This window comes from Ptychodera flava, chromosome 4 (assembly GCF_041260155.1).
Source record: "Ptychodera flava strain L36383 chromosome 4, AS_Pfla_20210202, whole genome shotgun sequence".
Lineage (NCBI taxonomy): Eukaryota > Metazoa > Hemichordata > Enteropneusta > Ptychoderidae > Ptychodera > Ptychodera flava.
The window spans coordinates 686,248-710,418 of NC_091931.1; the positions used below are offsets into that span (position 1 = coordinate 686,248).

At 36.9% G+C, this 24,171-nt stretch overlaps 1 protein-coding gene across 3 annotated transcripts in view; it reads right to left on the reverse strand.

Moving 5' to 3' along the window:
- LOC139130331 (E3 ubiquitin-protein ligase MYCBP2-like) overlaps positions 1-24,171 on the reverse strand; it is a 688,708-nt gene that overhangs the window by 582,680 nt on the left and 81,857 nt on the right. For all 3 annotated transcript variants that reach the window (XM_070696083.1, XM_070696082.1, XM_070696081.1), the window contains exon 5: positions 4,754-4,932. In XM_070696083.1, coding sequence (XP_070552184.1) covers positions 4,754-4,932 — 179 coding nt within the window. The remainder of the gene's footprint in view (positions 1-4,753; positions 4,933-24,171) is intronic.

Consider the following 24,171-nt stretch of genomic DNA (forward strand, 5'->3'; position numbering starts at 1 on the left):
CACTCTTTAACATTGAAAAAAACTTTGAATATATTTGTTGGAAACCAAACCTGCTGAAATCACCTCAGCTATGTTTTCTCATAATTTTTTACCGCATTTCAACACCAAATACAGTTTACCATTTCAAATACTTACTGGATCACAACATTATCTTAAACATAGGGCCAATGTCCCTGAAGCTACTATAGACATGGATACAAAATTAAGTATTTCCTTCAACTGTATAAAATCATCTCACTAAGGTCATCCTAGGGACCTGTTAACCAAATATTAAAGCTGTCTGACCAGCGGTTTTGAAAAAAACAAGCGACCCAATAGTCGACAGAGCTCTGCTGTGTTATGTAGAGAGCAACTTTTTGTGACATATGTATTGATGAAGAAGGTTGAGATCTTTGATAGCTCATTTCAGAATGGCCTGACCTAAAATGGCAAAATTAGCTGCAAAAATACAAAATTGATGATTTCATCATAATTATGTATAAAAATGTATACCAAATATCAAAGCTATCACATGAGTAACTTTTGAGAAACAAATATTTTGACCAAAAACGGCAAAAATTGACCCAAAAATACAAAAATTGAAGATTTCATCAAATTTCACTGTATCACACTAAGAGAACCCCCAGGAACCTGTATACCAAATATCAAAGGCATCAGATAAGTAGTTTTTGAGAAACACATTTTTTGACCAAAAATGGCAAAAATTGCACCAAAAATACAAAATTGCAGATTTCATCATATATTCTATATATCATATTTAGTTTATCTGTAGGAACCTGTATACCAAATATCAAAGCTGTCAGACGAGCGGTTTTGATGAAATAAATTTTTGACCAAAAATGGCAAAAAAATTCCTTAAAAATACAGATTTGCATATTTCATCACAATTTGAACAAATTTAAGTTGGGTTATCCCTAGGGACCTGTATGCCAAATATCAAAGCTGTCAGACAAGCGGTTTTGATGAAATAAATTTTTGACCAAAAATGACAAAAAAAATTCCTTAAAAATACAGATTTGCATATTTCATCACAATTTGAACAAATCCAAGTTGGGTTATCCCTAGGGACCTGTATACCAAATATCAAAGCTGTCTGGCCAGCGGTTATGAAGAAAAAGATTTTTTACCAAAAACGCCTTTTTTGGCACTAATTTGCATATTTTCAACAATATCAAAAAATCAAAAAAAGCACAATCATTTCAAGTCAGCCCAAAGTACTTACATGCTATTTTTTCATGTAATCTGCTCAGTGGTTATTGAGATTTTCAATTTTGACTGTTTTTACATTTTTTCACTTAATTTGCATATTTTTGGCAATGATAACTTCATTTGAACAAAATCTCATCTACAGCCCATTATCCATGTACACACCAAATATCAAGATGAAATGTGCAGCGGTTTTGGAGTTTTTGATGTTGACGGACAGACATACAGACTTACAGACACACAGACAGTTCCCGAGCCTATAAGAATAGCTTCCATTGCCATATATACATATGGCTATGGGAGCTAATAAAAAAACCACCCATAAATGTAATACTTATCAACCATAAAAGTAATAAATCTATTTTGTTGTTGCAATTGAGGAATTAGCCCTTAAATATTGATCTATGTAATAAGGAAAGCAACTCCACACATTATTCATTTCTTAATTGTTTGCGCTTAGTGTGTTTTGCATATTTGAAAGTGTATTTTACGTTTCCCTGTTTTGTGTACAGAACTGATTGGCCATGGCTACACACAGCTGTAATCTGAACGTCAGTGCAGTCTCTACTCCAGAGTGGAGAAGACTGTATAACACTACGATTCTTTAACACCGTTTTTTTGAAAATTGCCGTACTTTCTTAATCAACTGCCTCAAATTCGTCTTCAGTGGATAAATTGTGTGGAATAATCGACAGATTGTCTGTATTCCTATGTTGTCCCTCTTGAAGTTTGTTCCTTCACTAGGGATGCCAGGATGTCTAATTTTGTTCTACTGTGTTCCAGGTAGTGTTCGTATTGTTTTTTACTAGATTGAAATATATGTTGTCGTCAACATGTTTTGTGTTATAAGTTTCTGTTATAAGGTGTTATATTTCTCTGTTATTTGTTCTGAGTCATCTGTCTTACTGTGTGTGGTATCACTGGTTGATGAGTTATTTTGACGCTTCCTTATTATGTAATTATCAGTGTCTAGAAGAACTGCTGTTCCACTTCAATTATCTAATGGTTTGATCAGTACCTCGCCGTTTTCTGATGGCGTTCTCAAAGTATTCTATTGTGTGTTTCGGAAAGGAAACCTGGTTTCAGGAAAGTATGCAATAACATTACACTAGTCTTATTAGTATAGGTAATTGTACGGGTTCGAGTGGGTTTACAATTCTAAACCTCACGGCTTTAGCTGGCATATTGTAAACCGCACGAGGCCGAAGGGCGAGTGCGGTTTACAACTTGCCAGTTAAAGCCGTGAGGTTTAGAATTGTAAACACACGAGAACCTGTACAATTACCTACTTATACCACGAAAAAAGAGAAAATTTGAAAAATATCATTGCCTAGTTGTGCGGTGCTATCAGAATGATCAATTAGCATTGCGCCTTAAAACACCTGGTGTCATTAGGGATTGAAATTCTGACACAATAGCATATTATAATACAGCTTTCTCATTGGCTAACAAACTGACTGCACTGATCCAGGTGCACATCAATTTGCCACGTGGTATGCTGCATGTGCATGTCACTGTGTATCGGCCAGGCCACCAGTATGGACGCATACTCATATATCTCCGACACAATGTATTCAAGCGAAGTGGAAAGGTTTTGCTCGCAGTTTGACAACGTGATACCACTGGATGACGGAGAGGATTGAACCTAACGGCAAAACAGGAACGTGAAAGATTTCCTGCTCCCGTGAACAGCGCAATTGACTGAAATACAAGAATCTCGCGTACTTCAAAATACACGCAAGTCTACCTGGTCAGGCGTGTCAGTGTCGGATGCATGGGGACGTACCCGAAGCGAAAAACTTAGAACAACTGAAGTTAAAAGCAGCGAAGTATTCAGGAACCGACCACATTCGTGGATATATGGAATATATGGATATCATACCGGCCATTAGAGCAGGTTAGTTTCAATTATTTTCTTACATTTTCAGGCGTGACTGTTATCGTTGTTGTTTCTTCCATCGTGTTTTTGAAAGGCCAGTTTAATGTGACATGATAGTATTTGAAACGTTCCATGCAACGGTCTATCCCGCCCGCTGAGTGTTGTCCTTTGGACGGAGTTTCAAGTGTGGGATTCCATTACTTTCCGCTCAAATGTCATTCCTTTTCGACGGCAATATTTTTCAATTATTGATTATTTTTATTAAATTCAGATTGCTGCAGCAACTTCTTTGAATAAGGGCTTCGATGAACAACTATTTAAAGAATGCACTAGTCATCGTCTTGGTGAAGAATTTCGCACGTTCACTGCGTATCAGCAATTTCCTGCAGAAAACCGTGTCTAACGCCTTACAATCCTACAACCTGTGACAAAAGTTGATGTAAAAGTTGAAAAGTTCCATTCTCCGTGCTGCTTGTCAGATACCACTACGTTTAATAACCTGGTACATAAGTTCATCAGGCCATATTTTCATTCAAAACAACAGGGTGATAAGTTGTCATTGAAATGTAATTTCGCTAGTTCATTAAAAGTTGCCATGTGTACAATCTGCAAGATGTTTGATTTTCGTTTGTATGTAGATAAGTAAACCTTTACGCGTGCATTGATATGGAAAGTAGCAAACCTTACGACTGTATTCATATGATAATGAAGTCTATTCATTAAACTGTAAGGTTTACTAATTTCCATATCAATGGACCGTAATGGTTTACTTATTTGCATAAGAACAATTGGTGTTGCGATAATAAACGTACGGTGAGAACAATATGTCACATGACCATGAGTGGTATAAAAGTTATTATTTACTCAGGGCATTGATAAACAAATGATCACATATGCAAGTTCAAGTTTATTACATTTATGGTTGAGTTTTATTACATGTATGGTTAATTTGTTTATTACATTTGTGGTTGCGGGTTGTTACATTAGTGGTTGACTATTTTATTACATTTGTGGTTGATTTTATTACAATTGTGGTTGATATTACATTTGTGGAGATTGTTACATTTGTGGAGGTTACAAGGTGCACGAGTATTTATTAACACCTGTTAGCCCTGCAAGTTGAGAAGTTTTCATGCAGCTGTTTAAGAAATCTAGGTCGACAAAGAAATGGAAGAAGAAGGAGAAGAAGAGGAAGAGGAAGAAATAGTAGAACTCTAGCAATAAGACTAGGGGCCCAGCCAGCCGGTCACCTTGGGCCCCTAAAGAGGAAATAATAGAACTCGAGCAATAACAACAGGGGCCCAGCTGGTTGGCTTGGGCCCCAAAAGAAGAACCCCCACAAAAACAATAGAGGCCCAAGCCCCTGAAAATGTACAACTTTCAAAATAAAGAGAAAGCAAGGGGCCAAGTTCAGAAATTGCACAACATATCAATCATCCATCTACTCAGACATGGATCAGTCAAATACAGTGAACACTTACCTTTGACATTATTATGTTCTATTAAGCTTCAATACAACGATCACTGGTTATGTTTTGACATTTCTTTTGTCAGGCTTTTGTGAAATCTACCTAATATTGCAAACTCATAGCTTTATTTTGAAAATCTGACAAATTATCTTGATCAATTTCTTGGTCTTAAAATGTTGGAATAACATATTGCACACACCTTAATTCTTTGAGAAGCCATGCTGGGGCTACTTCTGAGAAGAGTTGAAATGGCAGTTAATGTCTTTGCAGTATCTCCTCTTGCAACGACTAAACTGAGTAAACAGGCACAACTGAGTGCCCCAAGGTCTTCATTGCTACAACTGATAGCTATTTCCATTAGCAAGTCAAATAAACAATCTGAAATAAAATCAAAACAAAATGAGTATGCCAGTCTACTTTCAACAAGTCATTGTCTATCACACGGTCCCCATTTGTAATTTAGATGATTTGATTTGCTGTAACTTAATTGTAGTCAAAATTATGCACAACTTGAATATGAAGTAGATACAAAAATATTAAATTGTATATATCCCTATAAAATTACTTGATTTGCTCAGAGATTGTACACAATACCTATGAGCAAAATATTTACCAAATCTGGTCAGCAGTTCCAGGGTTTCAGCATTTTGAATGATTTTACTTTTTTTAACCTCATTTTCGTAGTCCACTTGAAGATATTCTCACTCAAATTCACATCTCAGCCTTTGATGCAGTTACCTACCAAAACCTACAGTGACAAGTAATGTAGTTCTCAAGTTTTTGATGCGCACAGACAGGCAGACAGAGACATACATACAGACATACCAGAGAGACATACATACATACATACAGATACAGTCGACAGACATTTTTCTACTTTATAGGAATAGCTTTTATTGTACATACACTGTATGGGAGCTAAAAATCATTTCACAGTGGGACTGACATATCCAGCTTACAAAATGTGCATCAAGAGTACATGTTGATCTAATACATGATCTTAAATTATGTGTTCCATGCAATATGCTTGGGCAATGCTGTGAATGAGCCTGCTCAGTGTAAGCGCTAGGAATTTTTTCATTGCAGCCAGTCTATTAGTGTGCCTAAAATGATCAAATTTTTTTTAGCCACAAGCAACTTTTATTAGTCACACCCAACAAATCAATTTCACATTCAAATTGCACAAAACCTATTTTCAATAACATTTGTACTCTATTATCCACACGTTGGTCCAGGGCAGTTGTACATACACTTCATTCCTCGACCAATAAACTGCTGAGCACATTTTCTGCCAATTTTAGCAGCAGATAATGAGGACCAGGGGCACAGTAAAACTCCAGGTCCTTTGTGAAAGTTGTCTGTCCTTCAATTTAAAACATAGGGCCAAAGTCCCTGAAGCTACTATAGACATGGATACAAATTAAGTATTTCCTGACTGTATAAAATTATCTCACTAAGGTCATCCTAGGGACTTGTAAACCAAATATTAAAGCTGTCTGACCAGCGGTTTTGCAAAAACAAGCGACTCAACAGTTGACAGAGCTCTGCTGTGTTATGTAGAGAATAACCTTTTGTGACACATGTATTGATGAAGAAGGTGGATATCTTTAATAGCTCATTTCAGGATGGCCTGACCAAAAATGGAAAAAAATTCTGTAAAAATACAGATTTGCATATTTCATCACAATTTTAACAAATCTATGTTATCCCTAGGGACCTGTATACCAAATAACAAAGCTGTCTGACCATTGGTTATGAAGAAGATTTTTTACCAAAAACGCTTTTTTTTGGCGCTAATTTGCATATTTTCAACAATATCAAAAAATTAATAAAAATAGTTTCTCAAAATTATAGTTTATCCACACAACAAATATCAAATCAGTAAGTACTGCAGTTCTCAAGATATTTGAGTGGACGGAAGCCTCACAAACGGACATACATACATACATACATACATACAGACAGATGGTGGACGCCGGACGGATACCCATCCCAAAAGCTTCTATAGACTATATTAGTCTATAGTAGCTAATAAACGAGAGTTTATTACATTCTAATTAAAGTAAACAAGACTTGCTTAAATCAAGATTTACGTCATAAAAAAACAGCATATCTGTCAGGTTATAATTAATCTTGAGCTGGTTATCTTTTATCAGTATTTTCATCCTATTAACCAAGCACATTTTAACTTTCAAATTAACATTGCAAGTAAGTTCTGTTGAATAAGTTGAGACTGTAGTACTCAGAGTATAAGTTCAAGGTCATCAAAAGCATTATAAGGAATCATGTAACACTTTCAGATTGCATAATTGCTATAAATAGCACATGAGGAATCTTACAGCCCAGCTTTACCATAAAAACCCTATCACTTTGTCCACTCTTTTAATTGACCACTCTATTTTTTTCCTCAAAAAGTAATTTTCTTTTATCCTTACCAAGTCAACCATAAATGGAAATTAGAACTTTCTCTATCTCTATTTATTTGACCACCCTCTCATGACAAACTATTATGAGCAATTTCTTTTAGATAACATACAGGGCACAATAAATGACTTTTAGGATATATCAAAGTTGGGGTTCAGGAAAGTTGCCTTTACATGTTTTAATCCTCCAATCCACTATGAGCTGTCAAAAAAAGTTGAACTTTCTGATAATTCCACACCAAAATTATTTTGACTTTGATGATTTCCTAAATTATTTACTAGATTGAAATATATGTTGTCGTCAACATGTTTAGTAATTATTTTTTCTGGGTGAATTGATAGGGTTTATACAGTACAAGAATTACATACAATGTAAGTCAAATTTGACAAAAAATGACAAAAAAATTCTTTAAAAATACACATTTGCATATTTCATTACAATTTGAACAAATCTAAGTTGGGTTATCCCTAGGGACCTGTATACCAAATAACAAAGCTGTCTGACCAGCGGTTATGAAGAAGAAGATTTTTTACCAAAAACACCTTTTTGGCATTAATTTGCCTATTTTCAACAATATCAAAAAATTGAACAAAATAGTTTCTCAAAATCATATTTTTTAATCTACACAACAAATATCAAATCAGTAAGTGCTGCGGTTCTCAAGATAATTGAGTGGACGGACGCTTCACAAACAGACATACATACATACATACATACATACAGACTGACGACGGACGCCAGACGGATACCCATCCCAATAGCTTCTATAGACTATAGTTTATAGTAGCTAAAAACATGAATTAAACAAAAATGCTGCCATGGCACTTGGACATAATGACCACCTGGTATTATCGGCATTTATCAACAACCCCACTCACTGTGAATTAGATAGACCCTGAAGTCAAAGTGCAACATACAGCTGAAAGATTATTTTTCAAAATTGCAATTTTAAGCCCATTTTCATGAGAAAAGGGACATGTATATGCAGTGTTTGATCTAGGACTCCAAAAATAGGGGCCATTGTGGGCCCACTCCCTTGAAAAAAAAGGGCCATTGGCAAAGAAAGGGGGCCATACTGGGCCCCTTGCAATTTTTAAAGACGGCCCTTGTTGATCCCAAAGAGCGAATAAAAGGGGTCCCCCGGAATTATTAATCAAATTAAAACTCCAATCAGTTGTTTTTAAAAGGCTTATAATGGATAGATTGGGTTGCCAGGCAACATTTGCAAAGACAGATTCCACTGCGTGCTGAAGGAATTGACAAAAAGGTGCAGTAGCTGCAACTATTGATATTTTTCTTTCTGTGTGTCATTCAACAACGGCAGTTTTCTATTGAGCTTGAAGTTATTTCACTAGCAATCAGTTTGTCAACTACGTTTTAGTTATACACGTTTTAGTTTTAAAGTAAACTTTTATTGCTCACAATCTAATTTAGATTCGATTGTCAACAATAACACTGTTAGAAATATTGCTAGAAACAGAGTGGATATACAGACTTTGTTGACAAACTTGAATTTTTGAGAAGTACAAAAAAAAACAGTTTGATACTCAGAATAAAAACACTGAAGAAAGCAGCCTATTAAAAGTGACAGCTACTGTCCCTTTAATCAAATAATATGAAGTTACTGCAGTGACTGGCAGTTCACCCAAGAAGGATCTCTAAAACAAGCGACCTAGCGGTCGATATAGCTCCGCTGTGTTTATGTACAGAATAACTATTTTTGATACATGTTGATAAATAAGGTGGAAATCTTTGATAACTCAATGCAGTGGCCAGAAAAAAGTGGCTAAAATAAGCTGCAAAAATACAAAATTGAAGATTTCATCATACTTTGAATATATCACATCCGATCATCCCTAAGAATATATCAACCAAAGCTATCTGATGAGTAGTTTTTTGAGAATAAAATAGTCCGACCAACAATGGCAACAATTGCCCCCAAAAATAAAAAATTGCAGATTTCATCATAATTTCAAAACATCACACTTAGTTCATATATAGAAACCTGTATACCAAATTTCAAAGCTGTTAGACCAGTACTTTTTGAGAAACGCATTTTTTGACCAAAATGGGAAAAATTGCCCCAAAAATTCAAATTGCAGATGTCATCATTATTTCCATAAATATCATTTAGTTCATCTATGGAAACCTGTATACCAAATTTCAAAGCTATCAGATAAGTAGTTTTGGTAATACACATTTTTTGACCAAAAATGGCAAAAATTGCCCAAAAAATAAAAATTACAGATTTCATCAGAAATTCAATATATATTATTACTAAGCTTATCTGTAGAAACCTGTATACCAAATTTCAAAGCTATCAGACCAGTACTTTATGAGAAACACATTTTTTGACCAAAAATGGAAAAAATTGCCCCAAAATTACAAAATTGCAGATTTCATCATTATTTCCATAAATATCATTTAGTTTATCTGTAGAAACCTCTATACCAAATTTCAAAGCTATCAGATGAATAGTTTTGGAAATACACATTTTTTGACCAAAAGTGGCAAAAATTGCCCCAAAATACAAAATTACAGATTTCATCAGAAATTCAATATATATTACTTAGTTCATCTATACAAATCTGTATACCAAATTTCAAAACTATCAGACCAGTACTTTTTGAGAAAGACATTTTTTGACCAAAAATGGCAAAAATTGCCTTAAAAATGCAAATTTGCATATTTCTGCACAATTTGAAGAAATCTGAAATAGATCATCCCTAGGGACATATGTACCAAATATAAAAGCTATCTGACCAGTAGTTTTGAAGAAGAAGATTTTTAAAGATTTTTTTACCAAAAATGACAAAAATTGCCTTAAAAATACAAATATGCAAATTTCACCACCATTTGAACAAATCTGATTTAAGTCACCCTAAGCAAACTGCATATCAAATTTCAAAGCAATCGGACAAGCGGTTTCAGAGAAGAAGATTTTTTTACCAAAAACACCAAAAAATGCCCCAAAAATACAAATATGCAAATTTCACCATGATTTGAACAAACTTAAGTGAGGTCACCCCAAGTGAACTGCATATAAAATTTCAAAGCAATTGGACTTGTGGTTTCAGAGGAGAAGGCAATTGTTGACGGACGACGACGGACGACGGACGCCGGACGCCGGACGCCGGACGACGGACGACGACGGATAATCAACCTATTTGATAAGCTCCGCGTCGCTGACAGCGGAGCTAAAAAGACAGACGTACAGGTGAGTCAACATTTAACAAGTCATCGTTGATGACACAGTCCCCACTTGTTAATGGGTACATTGATTACATGTCCTCAGAGAGGATAGAGTCCTCTTCATTAATTAGGTTTGTGATAAAAATACTTTGATAGAGATGGCGCTCAATGGCCAAGAATGAGTTCCATGGTGATGAAAACATAAAACCAATGTAGGTACCATCCTAAAGTTCATAAAATGAGTCAACTAGGAATTAATCAACAGGATGTTGCAAAACATTTTTGCATACAATCCTGACACTTAACAGATTATCACTGGTACCATATTTCATAAAGTTTGATGCAGTATTTACAAAACTATGAGATCAACATCTGTATCAAGTTTCATCAAATTTGACGTTGTATTAATTTGTGGCTATATCACTCTAATCACTCTAATAGGAAAGTCCATTACTTATGCAATTATAAATTGATTAAAATGACACTGATAAATGTCTTTTTCAATGTTAAAGCAATGTGAGCTTAACATCTGCACAAAGTTTCATGAATTTGATGTAGTATTTCTTGACATATTAGCCTACTTACGAAACTTCAATAATTGACATGTTACTGCTACATGACGTGAAACAAATTGACGAGCATATGTATGAAATAGGCCGATGTCCTTGTACCAACTTTGAATGATACTGGTGGAAATATGTCTGATTATGGCTCTATATATTTGTAAATTGTAACAAAATCACCGCCATGCAGCGATATTTGATCTTACTGTTTAAAAAATCAACAAGTATATGTATGACATAAGTCAATGTTCATGTACCAGCTTTGGATAAGATCAGTTGAGACTTGCCAGAGTTATGGCTCTCGACATGAAACAACCATAACAAAATTGCTACCATGTGGCCATATTGGACCATCTCGTGAAACCAATCCACATACATACATATAAATAAATCAATGTCCTTGTACCAACTTTGAATAAATTCGCTTGATACATGTCTGAGTTATGGTTCCAGACATGAAAAAATCAGGAAAAAATGGCCACAAGGCGGCCATATTGGATTGTATCACAAAACAAATCAATGTGCATATGCATGACATAAGTCAATGTCCTTGTACAAAGTTTGAATAAAATTGGTGAATAAAATCAGTTGAGACGTGCTCAAGTTTTGGCTAAGGACATGAAAAAATTGTAATGAAATGGCTGCCATGCAGCCATATTGGATCATATCATGAAACAAATTGACCTACATATGTATGACATAGGTTAATGTCCTTGTACCAACTTTGAATAAAATCGGTTGAGATATGCCTGAGTATTATGGTTCTGTACATGAAAAAATCGTAACAAAATGGCCGCACGGCAGCCATATTGGATTGATCATATAACAAATTGACATGCATATGTATGACAGTCAATCTCCTTGTACCAACTTTGAATAAATTCGCTTAATACACGTGTGAGTATTATGGCTCTGTACATGAAAGCATCGTAATAAAATGGCTGTCTAGCGGCCATATTGGATCGTATCAAAAAACAAATCGACATACATATGTATGACATAGGTCAATGTCCTTGTACCAACTTTGAATAAAATGGGTTGAAACATGTCTGAGTTATGGCTCTGTACATGAAAAAATTGTAATAAAATGGCCGCCTGGCAGCCATATTGGATCATATTACAAAACAAATCGACATGCATATCTATGACATTGGTCAATGTCCTTGTACTAACTTTGAATAAAATCATTTGAAACATGTCTGAGTTATGGCTCTGTACATGAAAAAATCGTAATAAAATGGCCGCCTGGCGGCCATATTGGATCGCATCACAAAACAAATCGACGTGCATCTGTATGACATATGAAGTAATCCTTGTACCAAGTTTGAATGAAATCGCTCCCTGCATCTCTGAGATATCTGCGTGAACGGACGGACGCACGCACGCACGCACGCACGCACGGATGCACGGACGCACGCACGGACATGACCAAACCTATAAGTCCCTCCGGACGGTGTCCGTAGGGACTAATAACACATTTTTATTCGAGTTTTTTCCAAATTTTGACCATTTTCTCAACTCAATACTGATAATTATGCATATGTTTTATTGCAGACATGCACCATCAGCTACCAGTACCATCCATCATGTCCATAGTACAGCCAGTGCCATTGTGACAGCCACTTCACCTGAAAGAAGAAAATATGATTTATTTTTTGATTGAGCTGTAAACACTGAAATGCCAAATCTGATTTTAATAAAGATTTTACCCTAACATGTACCATTTCTGAATTAATTTTAAGTAAAGAGTAAAGGAATAAAATAAAAAGACGGGGTAAATAAATTAAAAAAATAAACTATAAAAATGTTAAATACTAGATTTCGGTATCCAGAGAAATAGTAAACTTAGATTTGTAAGTGTGTCCTTTATTTATATTTCTTCAAAATTTCAAGTTTAGAGTAAAAGACTATAATAAAATTTGGGGGTTCACAGTAAAAAAGTTGAAAAAAATAAATTATCAAAACTGTAATATACTAGATTTGCGTATACTAGAGAAAAATTAAACTGAGACAAAAAACACACTCACGCTCTTCTCTAAATATCTAAACTGTTTTTGTACGACTGGAAACCCCACGTGGATACCACGCTGGTATGCGAGTCACTGCCAAACGAATAAATAAACAAGTGACTTGTCCTCGGAAACTCGCAGCCAGTTTACAAACATAACTATTCTGTGCCACTCGGATATTTTGATCAACCCAAGAAATGTCAGAAATTAGCGTCTACAATGCACTGAATACCAGTCCCGGCCACTTGAACTCCATCGTGTAAAATAGTTATACCGTATAAGCATTGCTTGCTATTTGATCATAACGTACGACAGACTTGCACAGTTACATATCGAAGTCAACGGTAAAATTCCAAAATTTTATTCACCTGCGGAGTGCGGTTGTGTTGCGTACCGGCAGTATTGGTCTGCGTGTCAGTTTCTGAACTTTCCATCGTTGTACCTCCTTCATCGTCGGGCGTGGGTGAGGGGACAATCCGAGGGTTTTATCAGAAAATCACTCAAGATACACATACAGTCACCGCATAGTAGCGCGATGCATGGCCTTCTGCACATGTCCTGTCAGAGACGTCATGCCCACTTACGTCATTGTCGCAAAATGTCGTGATTGAACATATACCACATTACGGTATATCCTCGCGTTGTCGTAGCCAGCATGGGCGTAAAACATAGCCCCCTGGCGGAAACAAATTACCAGCCTTGAATTATTGCGCCTGAAATGGCGCCATAGTCAGTAAAAATAGCGCCATAGCAGATTTTTTTGCGCAAAATGCGGAATGGCGCACTCTAGATCAAACACTGTATATGTACATGGAGAAAAAAACAGAAGACATATTTGTAAATGGTTTGTTGAGTGACAATCAACTATATCAAATCAAATATATGCATCTCTTGAAAAATTTGGGGTTATCAGCTTTAACAGAAATGTAAGAATAGTGAGGTTAGAAAAAGTGTAGCAAAGCCAAGTTGACAGTGATTAAGATAACAAAATTATAAACTAAGCTAAGGAAATCTGAATGAAATAAATGTTGAAAGTAGTAGTTGAAGCTAAGATAGGAATAAACTGAATAACTGCTAAAAGGTTGGTAGAAGGCCATTACAGGAATTGGTCCATACCATGGTGGTGGAAATGTAAAGCCAATCTTGCCTGCCACCAATATTACAACAAGTCATCATTGATGACACAGTCCCCGCTTGCTAATGGGTACTTTGATAAAAATACTTTGATACAGATGGCACTCAATGGCCAAGAATGAGTTCCTTGGTGATGAAAAACATAAAACCAATGTAGGCCACTATCCTAAAGGTCATTAAATGAGTCAAGTGGGAATTAGTTGATAGGATGTTGCAAAACATTTTTTCATACTATCCTAACACTAATAGATTATCACCGGTACCATATTTCACAAAGTTTAATGCAGTATTTACAACACTATGAGATCAACATCTATATCAAGTTTCATCAAATTTGACGTTGTATTTGTGGATTGTATTTGCGATTTTTTCCCGGAGGCTCCATTCAAATTATATGGCGTGATAATTAAAATTCCTTGAAAAGCACCATCATCTAACACCTTTAAGAGCGCATTAAAAAAAAACAAAGGCATATAAAGAAAATCCCAGACACAGTTTTGAAGGATATTGTCAAGGCTTGTCAATGAAGAAATTCCAACCGGAAATCTTGCAGCGTGTTCGCATAAGGCGGGAAAAACCGGGTTTTGGAAGGTTCAGCAAAACGCTTGTCACGTGACTCTTATGCAAATAATGACCGTGTACTGTGCTTGGTCGGATAGCTCTATATCAGGGCTTTCAGAAAATGTATACTTTATTGGGGTTTGGGACGTGTTCAATTGAGAAAAAAATAAAAATCTGAAAGTGTCTAAAAGGTATGTAGCTACCTTAAATCAGTTACAGATAGTGAAATGCCTTCCACTGTGGGGGGGATTACGACATCTGGAATTATCCTGGATCCGAATTTCTCATCAGTTCTTGTGTGTCTTACATGAAAAAGTTGCAAAAATTGGTTAGCAATGAAAAAATTTACCTCAGCTTTGTTTTCTGGATCAAATTTTACTACAAATTGATATTAAATATGACAAAATTATGTTCAAAGCCTTCAAAACTCTTTCACAACATATCCTGGGTTGGTGTAGGTCATTTAAGGTCACAAAAGAAAATTACTTAAAATATAAAAATTTGGGGGTCTCCCAACACTTTGAGCAGAAAATTTGTCTCATAACATCCCTCGGGACTTTTGTTCCAAATTACAAAGCCATCAGACAAGTAATTTTGAGAACAAGTTTTCTTGACTAAAAATGACAAAATTGTCTTAACAATACAAATTTGTTTATTTCAGGACAATTTCCACATATCTAACTATTGTCATCTCTGGACATCTGTACACCAAATATAAAAGCTGTCTGTCCAGGGGCTTTAAAAAGAATATATCTTTTAAGATTTTTTGACCAAAAATGACAAAAATTGCGCAAAAACAGTAAAATTTCCAATTTTGTCGTACTTTCAACAATTAGAAGGGTAACACCCTTGCAAACATCCAATCCAAATTTGAGAGCAATTGGGCTAGCGGTTTCAGAGAAGAAGAAATTTTACTTAAAATGAGAAAAGTAACCAAAACATTCAGCAAAAATACAAAATTCAAGATATCTTCACGATATTCATTACACTGATTTTGATCAACCTTAGGAACCTGTATACAAAATATCAAAGCTATCAGATCAGTAATTTTTCAATAAAAAAAAAATTGACCAAAAATTTGGAAAATTGCCCCAAAATTACAAATATTAAAATTTCAATTCAATTTGTGTACACTTGACTGAAATCATCCTGAGGAACATGTATACCAACTTTCAAAGCAATCAGATGAGTGGTTTCAGAGAAAAACATTTTTTGATTAAAAACTGAAAAAATTACCCTTAAAATAGAAACATGCAAATTTCATCCCAAATTTTAAACAACTTCTTTAGAATGCCTAAAGGAACCTGCACACCAAGTTTCAACCCAATCTGACCAACGGTTACAGAGTTTTAGCAATTTGCAGGGTTTTTCCTTTTTTCCCCTCATTTGCATATTTTTGGCACTGACATGTTCATTTGAACAAATTCACATCTCCACCCCTAGGTGCACCTGTACACCTAATACTAAGACAGTAGGTGCTGCGGTTTAGCTGTTTTTGACGTGGACGGACATACATACATACATACATACATACATACAGACATGCAAATGGCATGCAAATGAACTGATTCAGCTTATACGATAACCTCACATGGGTATACCAAATGTGAGCTAAAAACTGTATAAGGTTCACCTAAGGTACTTGCACACGAATTTTCAAGGCAATCAAAACAGCGGTTCTCGAGATATTAATTCTTGACCATTTTCACTTTTTGTAAGCTCATTTGCATAATTTTGGCAATGCAGACTTAATTTGAACAAAATCCCATCTCTAGCCCAGGATGCATCCACACACCAAGTACCAAGCTGAAACATGCAGCGGTTTGCGTGTTTTTGATGTTGACGGACATATTGTACGTACATACATACATACATACATACATACATACATACATACACACATACATACATACAGACGCCATCGACTTCTGCTTATATGATAAACTTACATTGGTATAACCAAATGTGAACTAATAAAATGGCCGTCTGGCGGCCATATTGGATCGTATCGCAAAATAAATCGATGTGCATCTGTAGGTCATAGTGCTATGCCTTTGTGCCAAGTTTGAACAAAATTGAATCAGCAGTGTCTGAGAAACTGTTGATGACGGACGGACGGATGGACGGACGGATGGACGGACGGACGGACGCACACACGGACAGGACCCAATCTATAAGTCCCCGCCGGACTTCGTCCGCGGGGACTAAAAGAGTATATAAATATTATAGTCAATTTAAAGCCCCAATAGCTGCTAATTTTATGCATTACTTTCATGATTTTATTTTCAAACCAGAGTTGGTTCATTTAAATGTACTTGCTGAAGGATGTGTGTTGAAGTATCACTGCTCGATGATTTGGACCATGCCTACACGTTTTAACAGGTTTAATAATAAATGGGTGCCACACCCATAAAATGGCGCCCCCACGGGAAAATACAAACAAGCGACCTAGCAGCCGATATAGCTCCGCTGTGTTTATATAGAGAATAACTATTTTTGACACATGTTGATGAAGAAGGTGGAAATCTTTGATAGCTCAATGCAGTGGCCAGAAAAAAATGGCTAAAATAAGCTGCAAAAATATACAATTGAAGATTTCATCATACTTTGAATGTATCACATAGTATGGCGCGTAATCAAGGCCAATATTCTAACTCCCCATTTTCAACTATACAACTCGACATTCAACATTCAAACTCCCCATTTTCAACTATACAACTCGACATTCAACATTCAAACTCCCCATTTTCAACTATACAACTCGACATTCAACATTCAACTCCCCATTTTCAACTATACAACTCGACATTCAACATTCAAACTCCCCATTTTCAACTATAAGCTTACAACTCAACATTCAACTATCGAACTCAACATTTGGGATTGCTATTCCCCATTTTCAACTTTCGAACTCCACATTTTCAACTCTCGAACTCAACATTTAGGATTCTAATTCTCCCTAGGCATCCCTAACTTGCTTCATTGTAGTTACCCACGTTTTTCCTTCTGGGCTATACTACGTCAGAACGCGTCATAGATACGTCACATGACGTTTCAGAGTTTTAGAGTTATTCCTATGTGATGTTCTAGAGGGTCCAAAAATATGGACCGGAAACACTTGTGATGCTATCAAGATTTACCGCCGACCTCCGCCATCACTTAGGCCTAATTCGGTCGCTATCATGTCGTCTAATCAAGAGCATGCATGCGTGGCTCGCCATGGCTTATTTTAAAATTAACAACTCGCTTGTTAATTTCCACACTATTAAAGCCAAAACACAACTCAAACACTAAACTAGCTCTGCATGGCAGGGCTTAGCCCTGCATACGATGCTGTGTGTTCCGCTACAGCTAATCGCCTGGTGAGCAGGGCGATTAGCTGTAGCGGAACACACAGCATCGTACGCAGGGCTAGGCAGGGCTGTGTGTTACCGGCGTTATACGGCCTCCCACCACATGTAGTGGGAGGCCGTATAACGCCGGTAACACACAGCCCTGCAATGCAGAGCTAACACTAAACACACCAAAGCACATACAAGACGAGATGGCTGATGTGTGAAGCCACTTTCCCTTTATTACACCGTGACCACTATGTTCAACATCATGTATTTCACGTTGAGCGGCTTGCACCAGCTGGACAATACGCTCACTACACATTCAAATGCCACTTAACTGTGACAAAAGTCTAACAAGACTCTCACACCTACGTGACACATCTCCCCGTCTGTCGGGCTGGTCAAGGTCAAGTAGCAGCCTAGACAAACTACCACTGACGTGGTCACTAACGAACCCGGTGTCGTCCAAAATTAACTGCGAGGTCACCATATGTTTGGGACTCCCTAACAAAGTGATAAGTAGTTTCATGTAAAATGACACCGACGATTTTTTGAAGTCGTATTTGACTATATGTATGCTAATTTTGGCTTGTGTTCGCTGGCTAGTGGTCTAGGGGGACCTATGACTTCGATAGTTGAAAATGGGGAATACGAATCCAAAATGTTGAGTTCCATAGTTGAAAATGTGGAGTTCGAAAGTTGAATGTGTGGAGTTCGAAAGTTGAAAATTGGGAGTTCGAAAGTTGAAAATGTAGAGTTGTATAGTTGAAAATGGGGAGTTCGAAAGTTGAAAATGTGGAGTTGTATAGTTGAAAATGGGGAGTTCGAAAGTTGAAAATGTGGAGTTGTATAGTTGAAAATGGGGAGTTTGAATGTTGAATGTTGAGTTGTATAGTTGAAAACGTGGAGTTTGAATGTTGAATGTTGAGTTGTATAGTTGAAAATGGGGAGTTTGAATGTTGAATGTTGAGTTGTATAGTTGAAAATGGGAAGTTCGAATATTGGCCTTGATTACGCGCCATACACATAGGATCATCCCTAAGAATATGTCAACCAAAGTTATCTGATGTGTAATTTTTGAGAATAAATTTTTTGACCAAAAATGGCAACAATTACCCCCAAAAATAAAAATTGCAGATTTCATCATAATTTCAAAAGATCAAATTTAGTTCATCTATAGAAACCTGTATACCAAATTTCAAAGCTGTTAGACAAGTACTTTTTGAGAAACGCATTTTTTCAATAAATATCATGTAGTTCATCAGAAATTCAATATATATTACTTCGCTCATCTTTAGAAACCTGTATACCAAATTTCAAAGCTATCAGACCAGTACTTTTTGAGAAACACATGTTTTGACCAAAAATGGCAAAAATTGCCCCAAAATTACAAAATTGCAGATTTCATCATAATTTCGATAACTATCATTTAGTTCATCTGTAGAACACTGTACACCAAATTTCAAAGCTATCAGATGAGTAGTTTTGGAAATACACATTTTTTGACCAAAAATGGCAAAAATTGCCCCAAAAATACAAAATTACAGATTTCATCAGAAATTCAATACATATTACTTGGTTTATCAATAGAAACCTGTATACCAAATTTCAAAAATATCAGACCAGTACTTTTTGAGAAATACATTTTTTGACCAAAAATGGCAAAAATTGCCTTAAAAATGCAAATTTGCATATTTCTGCACAATTTGAACAAATCTGAAATAGATCATCCCTAGGGACCTATGTATCAAATATCAAAGCTATCTGAGTGGTAGTTTTGAAGAAGAAGATTTTTAAAGATTTTTTTACCAAAAATGACAAAAATTGCCTTAAAAAATACAAATATGCAAATTTCACCACAATTTGAACAAATCTGACTGAAGTCACCCTAAGCAAACTGCATATCAAATTTGAAAGCAATCGGACAAGCAATTTCAGAGAAGAAGATTTTTTTACCAAAAACACCAAAAAATGCCCCAAAAATACAAATATGCAAATTTCACCAGAATTTGAACAAACTGAAGTGAGGTCACCTAAAGTGAACTGCATATAAAATTTCACAGCAATTGGACTTGCGGTTTCAGAGGAGAAGGCAATTGTTGACGGACGACGACGGACGACGACGGAAAATCAACCTATCTGATAAGCTCCGCGTCGCTGACAGCGGAGCTAAAAACAGTATTTTCCTGCACATATACATCATGATCATAACAGAAACAAGTATGATGCCATTTACTTGAATGCATCACACGGTGGCTAACATTTTGTTGTTGTAATCTTTCTTTTCTCTGTCATATGACAAGTTTTTGAAAATGGCGGGAAATCTTAAATGACGTTAAAACCTTTGAATTTACATGCCACTCACGACATTCATGGCAGCGTTATACACTTTTTCAGTCTCTAATGGTTCTTATTCAAAGAAACCTCTTGGAACACTAAGGATATTTTGAGATCGGTTTATTAAATATTTGCAGCTATTGGGGCTTTAGGGGCAAGATGATCAAGTAGGGCAGAAAAGTCATAGTCATCTTTTTGTCTAATACCTTGTGTAAGTTCATGAACTTTACATAAATCTTGCTATTTAGATTTGTTGCTAATGGGCAATAACTGTGTTTCAGATCATTTGAGAGCAATCTATCCATGATATGTTTTAATTGCAATATAGCTTCTATTTAAAGGAGAAAAACTTCTCAAATAATTTTTGTTCCCTGTAATTTCCTGTGAGAACACATGGACAGATGCTCAGGACAGATGCTGGTGCAAGCTTGATATTACTAACCTAAAACTTGTAACTTCATTGTCTAAGAGTAAAGACTGTAACATGTGACATTGTGGATACTTAATCTCTGGAACGTGAATTTCAAAGTATGTATATTGACTCAAGGATGTTTACTTGATTGAAGTGATCAGATGTGAGATAATGTTGGGACACAACATCAATAAAAATTTTCAGGAAATCTTTTGTCGTCTCAGGTTGTTATCACAGTCGGGCGAAAAAAGAACTGTTCGCATCACGTCAAAAACCATAAGTTTGCTGGTGATGCACGGTGAAGGGCACAAAGGCCGGCAATATCTCGCATGAATGTGCCGAATGGCAAGCCACGGGAACACGGTGCATCACACGCAGTGCTAGGCTTTCCGATACATCGAAAGTCTTTTCACAAAGTTTGCATCTTGCCGCGAATTTATCGTGCGCCCGCTCAAGCCATCCTACGTACTCGGGCTGTTTCAACCAATGATCGCTGAATAAGCACTTTGCAGGAGGCATTGCTGTGACTGGTGACCCGAACAAGCTTTAAATTTCAACACGGTCCCTCCCACAACCTACTCATGCATACTTCGATGTCACTGTACCGGTAAGTGCGTGCAAAACTGTGGATAATGGAATACACAACATGGTCTCGCCCACGCTAGTACAAGGGTACCCCTTTACGACATTATAAGAAACACTACTACGCTTTCCAAATTTTGTCTCGGGAGGGCTCCCCACCTGTCGCAAAACATCTTTTCGCATTTTTGCAATTTTGACGTTCGACAATTATACTGTTTTGACGTTCGCCCTTACAATCAGGTTGTTCTCGACCATATGCGATCGTAACTAGCGATTTTCCAGGAGTTTTCCAGGAGTAAATTTTGATTTTCCAGGAGTTTCCAGGAGTTTCCAGGAGTGGTTTTAAATTCCAGGACTTTCCAGGACTTTCCAGGAGCGTACGAACCCTGATAAATACGTCATCTCTTGAATAATTTACAGCAATGCAAACCCTGCAGGAAAGCCAAGTCTGTGATTCTGGGTGAAACTCCCTGTATAGCGTTCACCTCACTCATCGCATCTACTTACGCGCGTGTTTCACATGAAAGCAAAATACAAATCATTGTATTCACTCCACTCAAACATTCACAAATCACAGACTTGAACCAGGTCTAGATTTACGTTTGAGCTGTAAAGTTATGATACTGTGAGTTATTAATTTTATTATTCACATTCACGGGCATGTAAACAAACCATTACGGTGTATTTGTGGTCAGTCACGTGGTTCAGCTCGACCAATCACAATGCGACAGGCAGGGCATGGTAATATAATGCCTGTTAACTTGTAATACAACCACAGCACTCTCATACCCTCCTACACATGTATCAATTTACTCAAGATCACTAGCATTGTCACGAAATCAAAGCACTCATCACTACTGACAATGTCAGTTTTGGTAAAAAGCCTGCCATTTTGAACACACTGCCAAGCAATAAAAAATACAGACACAGAAGATACTAGTAATCCACAGATCATCACATTCTTTCATTACTCCTTATCCTGCAGGCATATCACATTTCCATCTGCTGAGTCCGTATTAAGTGGTATTGAGCCAAAACCTGTATGGATTTTAACCTACCTGGCATGGGTATGTTATAGCAGGTTTAGTCAGCATCAGTAATGTTTTAAGGGGCTTTAAAATGTTTTCATCTTTGTTGAAATGCAACATACGGGGCATGTTATGCCTAATTGGTGTTAACCAACTTGACTTTGATGGTGATATATGAACATGCAGGTATGTTGGGGTACCGAATCGATAAGATGCGAGTGACAATTGCGAGTCACAAGTGGCAAAATGTACGACTTGAGAGTGGTGGAATGTATGACTTGCGAGTGGTGAAATCTAGCACTTGCGAGAGGTGAAATGATTGACTTGCGAGGTGTGAAAAACGATGCTTGCGAGTGGTGATACGTATCAAAATTGCGAGTGGTGTGTGTTTTGTCGGTCATTCCGTTTGAAAAAAGCTATCTGGAGTGACTGCGTTTTTTGTACGGCAGAACATGTACGAAGTGGTTGATGTGACTCAGTTGTCGGTCACTCCGTTTGCGCTCATTTAAAGATATGAATTCAAAGGCTTCATATGTACAAGTGTTAACACTAGTATTGTCTCAGTGTCTCTCCTGATCCTGCCGACATTATATTCCTGGATCGTGCAAGTCATTCCACAGACCATGACTGTCCGACAAAAGGGTGACAAAACTGTCAACAGGTACGCATCCTTTTAAATAGTGTCACAGATCACAGGTCGCGATGGTCGGTACCACGACTGTTGCACTTTCTTTGCATAATTACGATTCTCTCTCTCTCTCTCTCTCTCTCTCTCTCTCTCTCTCTCTCTCTCAATACAACATCGCTTATATAATAAAATTCCGTTATGGACACTTCGATGCTCGATCCTGTCCCTGTGTCGTTTATTTGTGACAGCATGCGTGGGCGGATTGCGTTGTGCACAAACCGTATTTGTATTCAAAGAGTGTAGGAAGAGCTAGTGCGGGTTCTTCTGAACTTCTACTTTTCAAACAATAACATAAGTTTCTGTACAAGTCGTCATTGATTTTGATAGGCAGGACTATTGTGGAAGTAACATGACAGGACGAGAAACGGACAGTGTCATTTAATGGGAGAATGACTAATCATACTAAATTTTGGCATATTTATACAATTAAACGACATTTTTCAGGCCCAAAAATTGTGTCGTAAACTATATCAACTACTGATTGCAGGCAATGTAAAAAGAGTAGTCCTATTCCCTTTGGGGTCCGGACACTTCGCACCAAAGCCAGTTCGCCCCTCACAACTTCATCCCAAAACCATTTTGTACCAAAACCACCTCGTCCCAAGTACTACCTCGTCCAACGCCACTTTACCCAAAGTACCATCTCATACTAAAACCACTTCGCCAAAAGTATAGTACCATCAACTCGTCCTAAAATAACGATGCCTAACTTTGTATTTACCTGCAACTTGGAAGCATTTAATGTGTCAGGACATTTTTGCCACCAGGAACCATTTATTGTTCATGAAACCATAAACGGTAGAATTAGAAAAATACCGTCAAGGACAGTGTGCTCACATTCGGTTTGAATTGGTCCATTCGAGAAATATTTAAACCAGGAAACACAAGAATGACAAAAGCATATAAGGTCTGCAACTTAGGTACCGGAGGTCATCTTTAGGAACATGCATATTAAACACCTATTGCCTGGTCATGAGGGCTATAGCGCTCGTCTATTACCCCGAGGGGCCGTGTGTTACCAGAAACACATCGCTATTCCCCGAGGCGGTAGGCCGAGGGGTATAGCGATGTGTTTCTGGTAACACACGGCCACAAGGGGTAACAGACGAGCGCTATAGCCCGAATAAAGACCAGGCTATAGGTGTTTTATAACACACCACATGCTCATGTTGTATTGTTATATAGTTTTTAATGTGTTTTGATATTTTGCATCACAACAATCCACTGTGACAAGTTCACCGGGCGATGTTTCCACTGTGACAGCGGTTTCAGTAGTATGTGGTACCACTTTCTTTCAAAACATATTCTAAACATACCTAGCGACATCCTTAGTTGCACTCTAATCTTTTCCG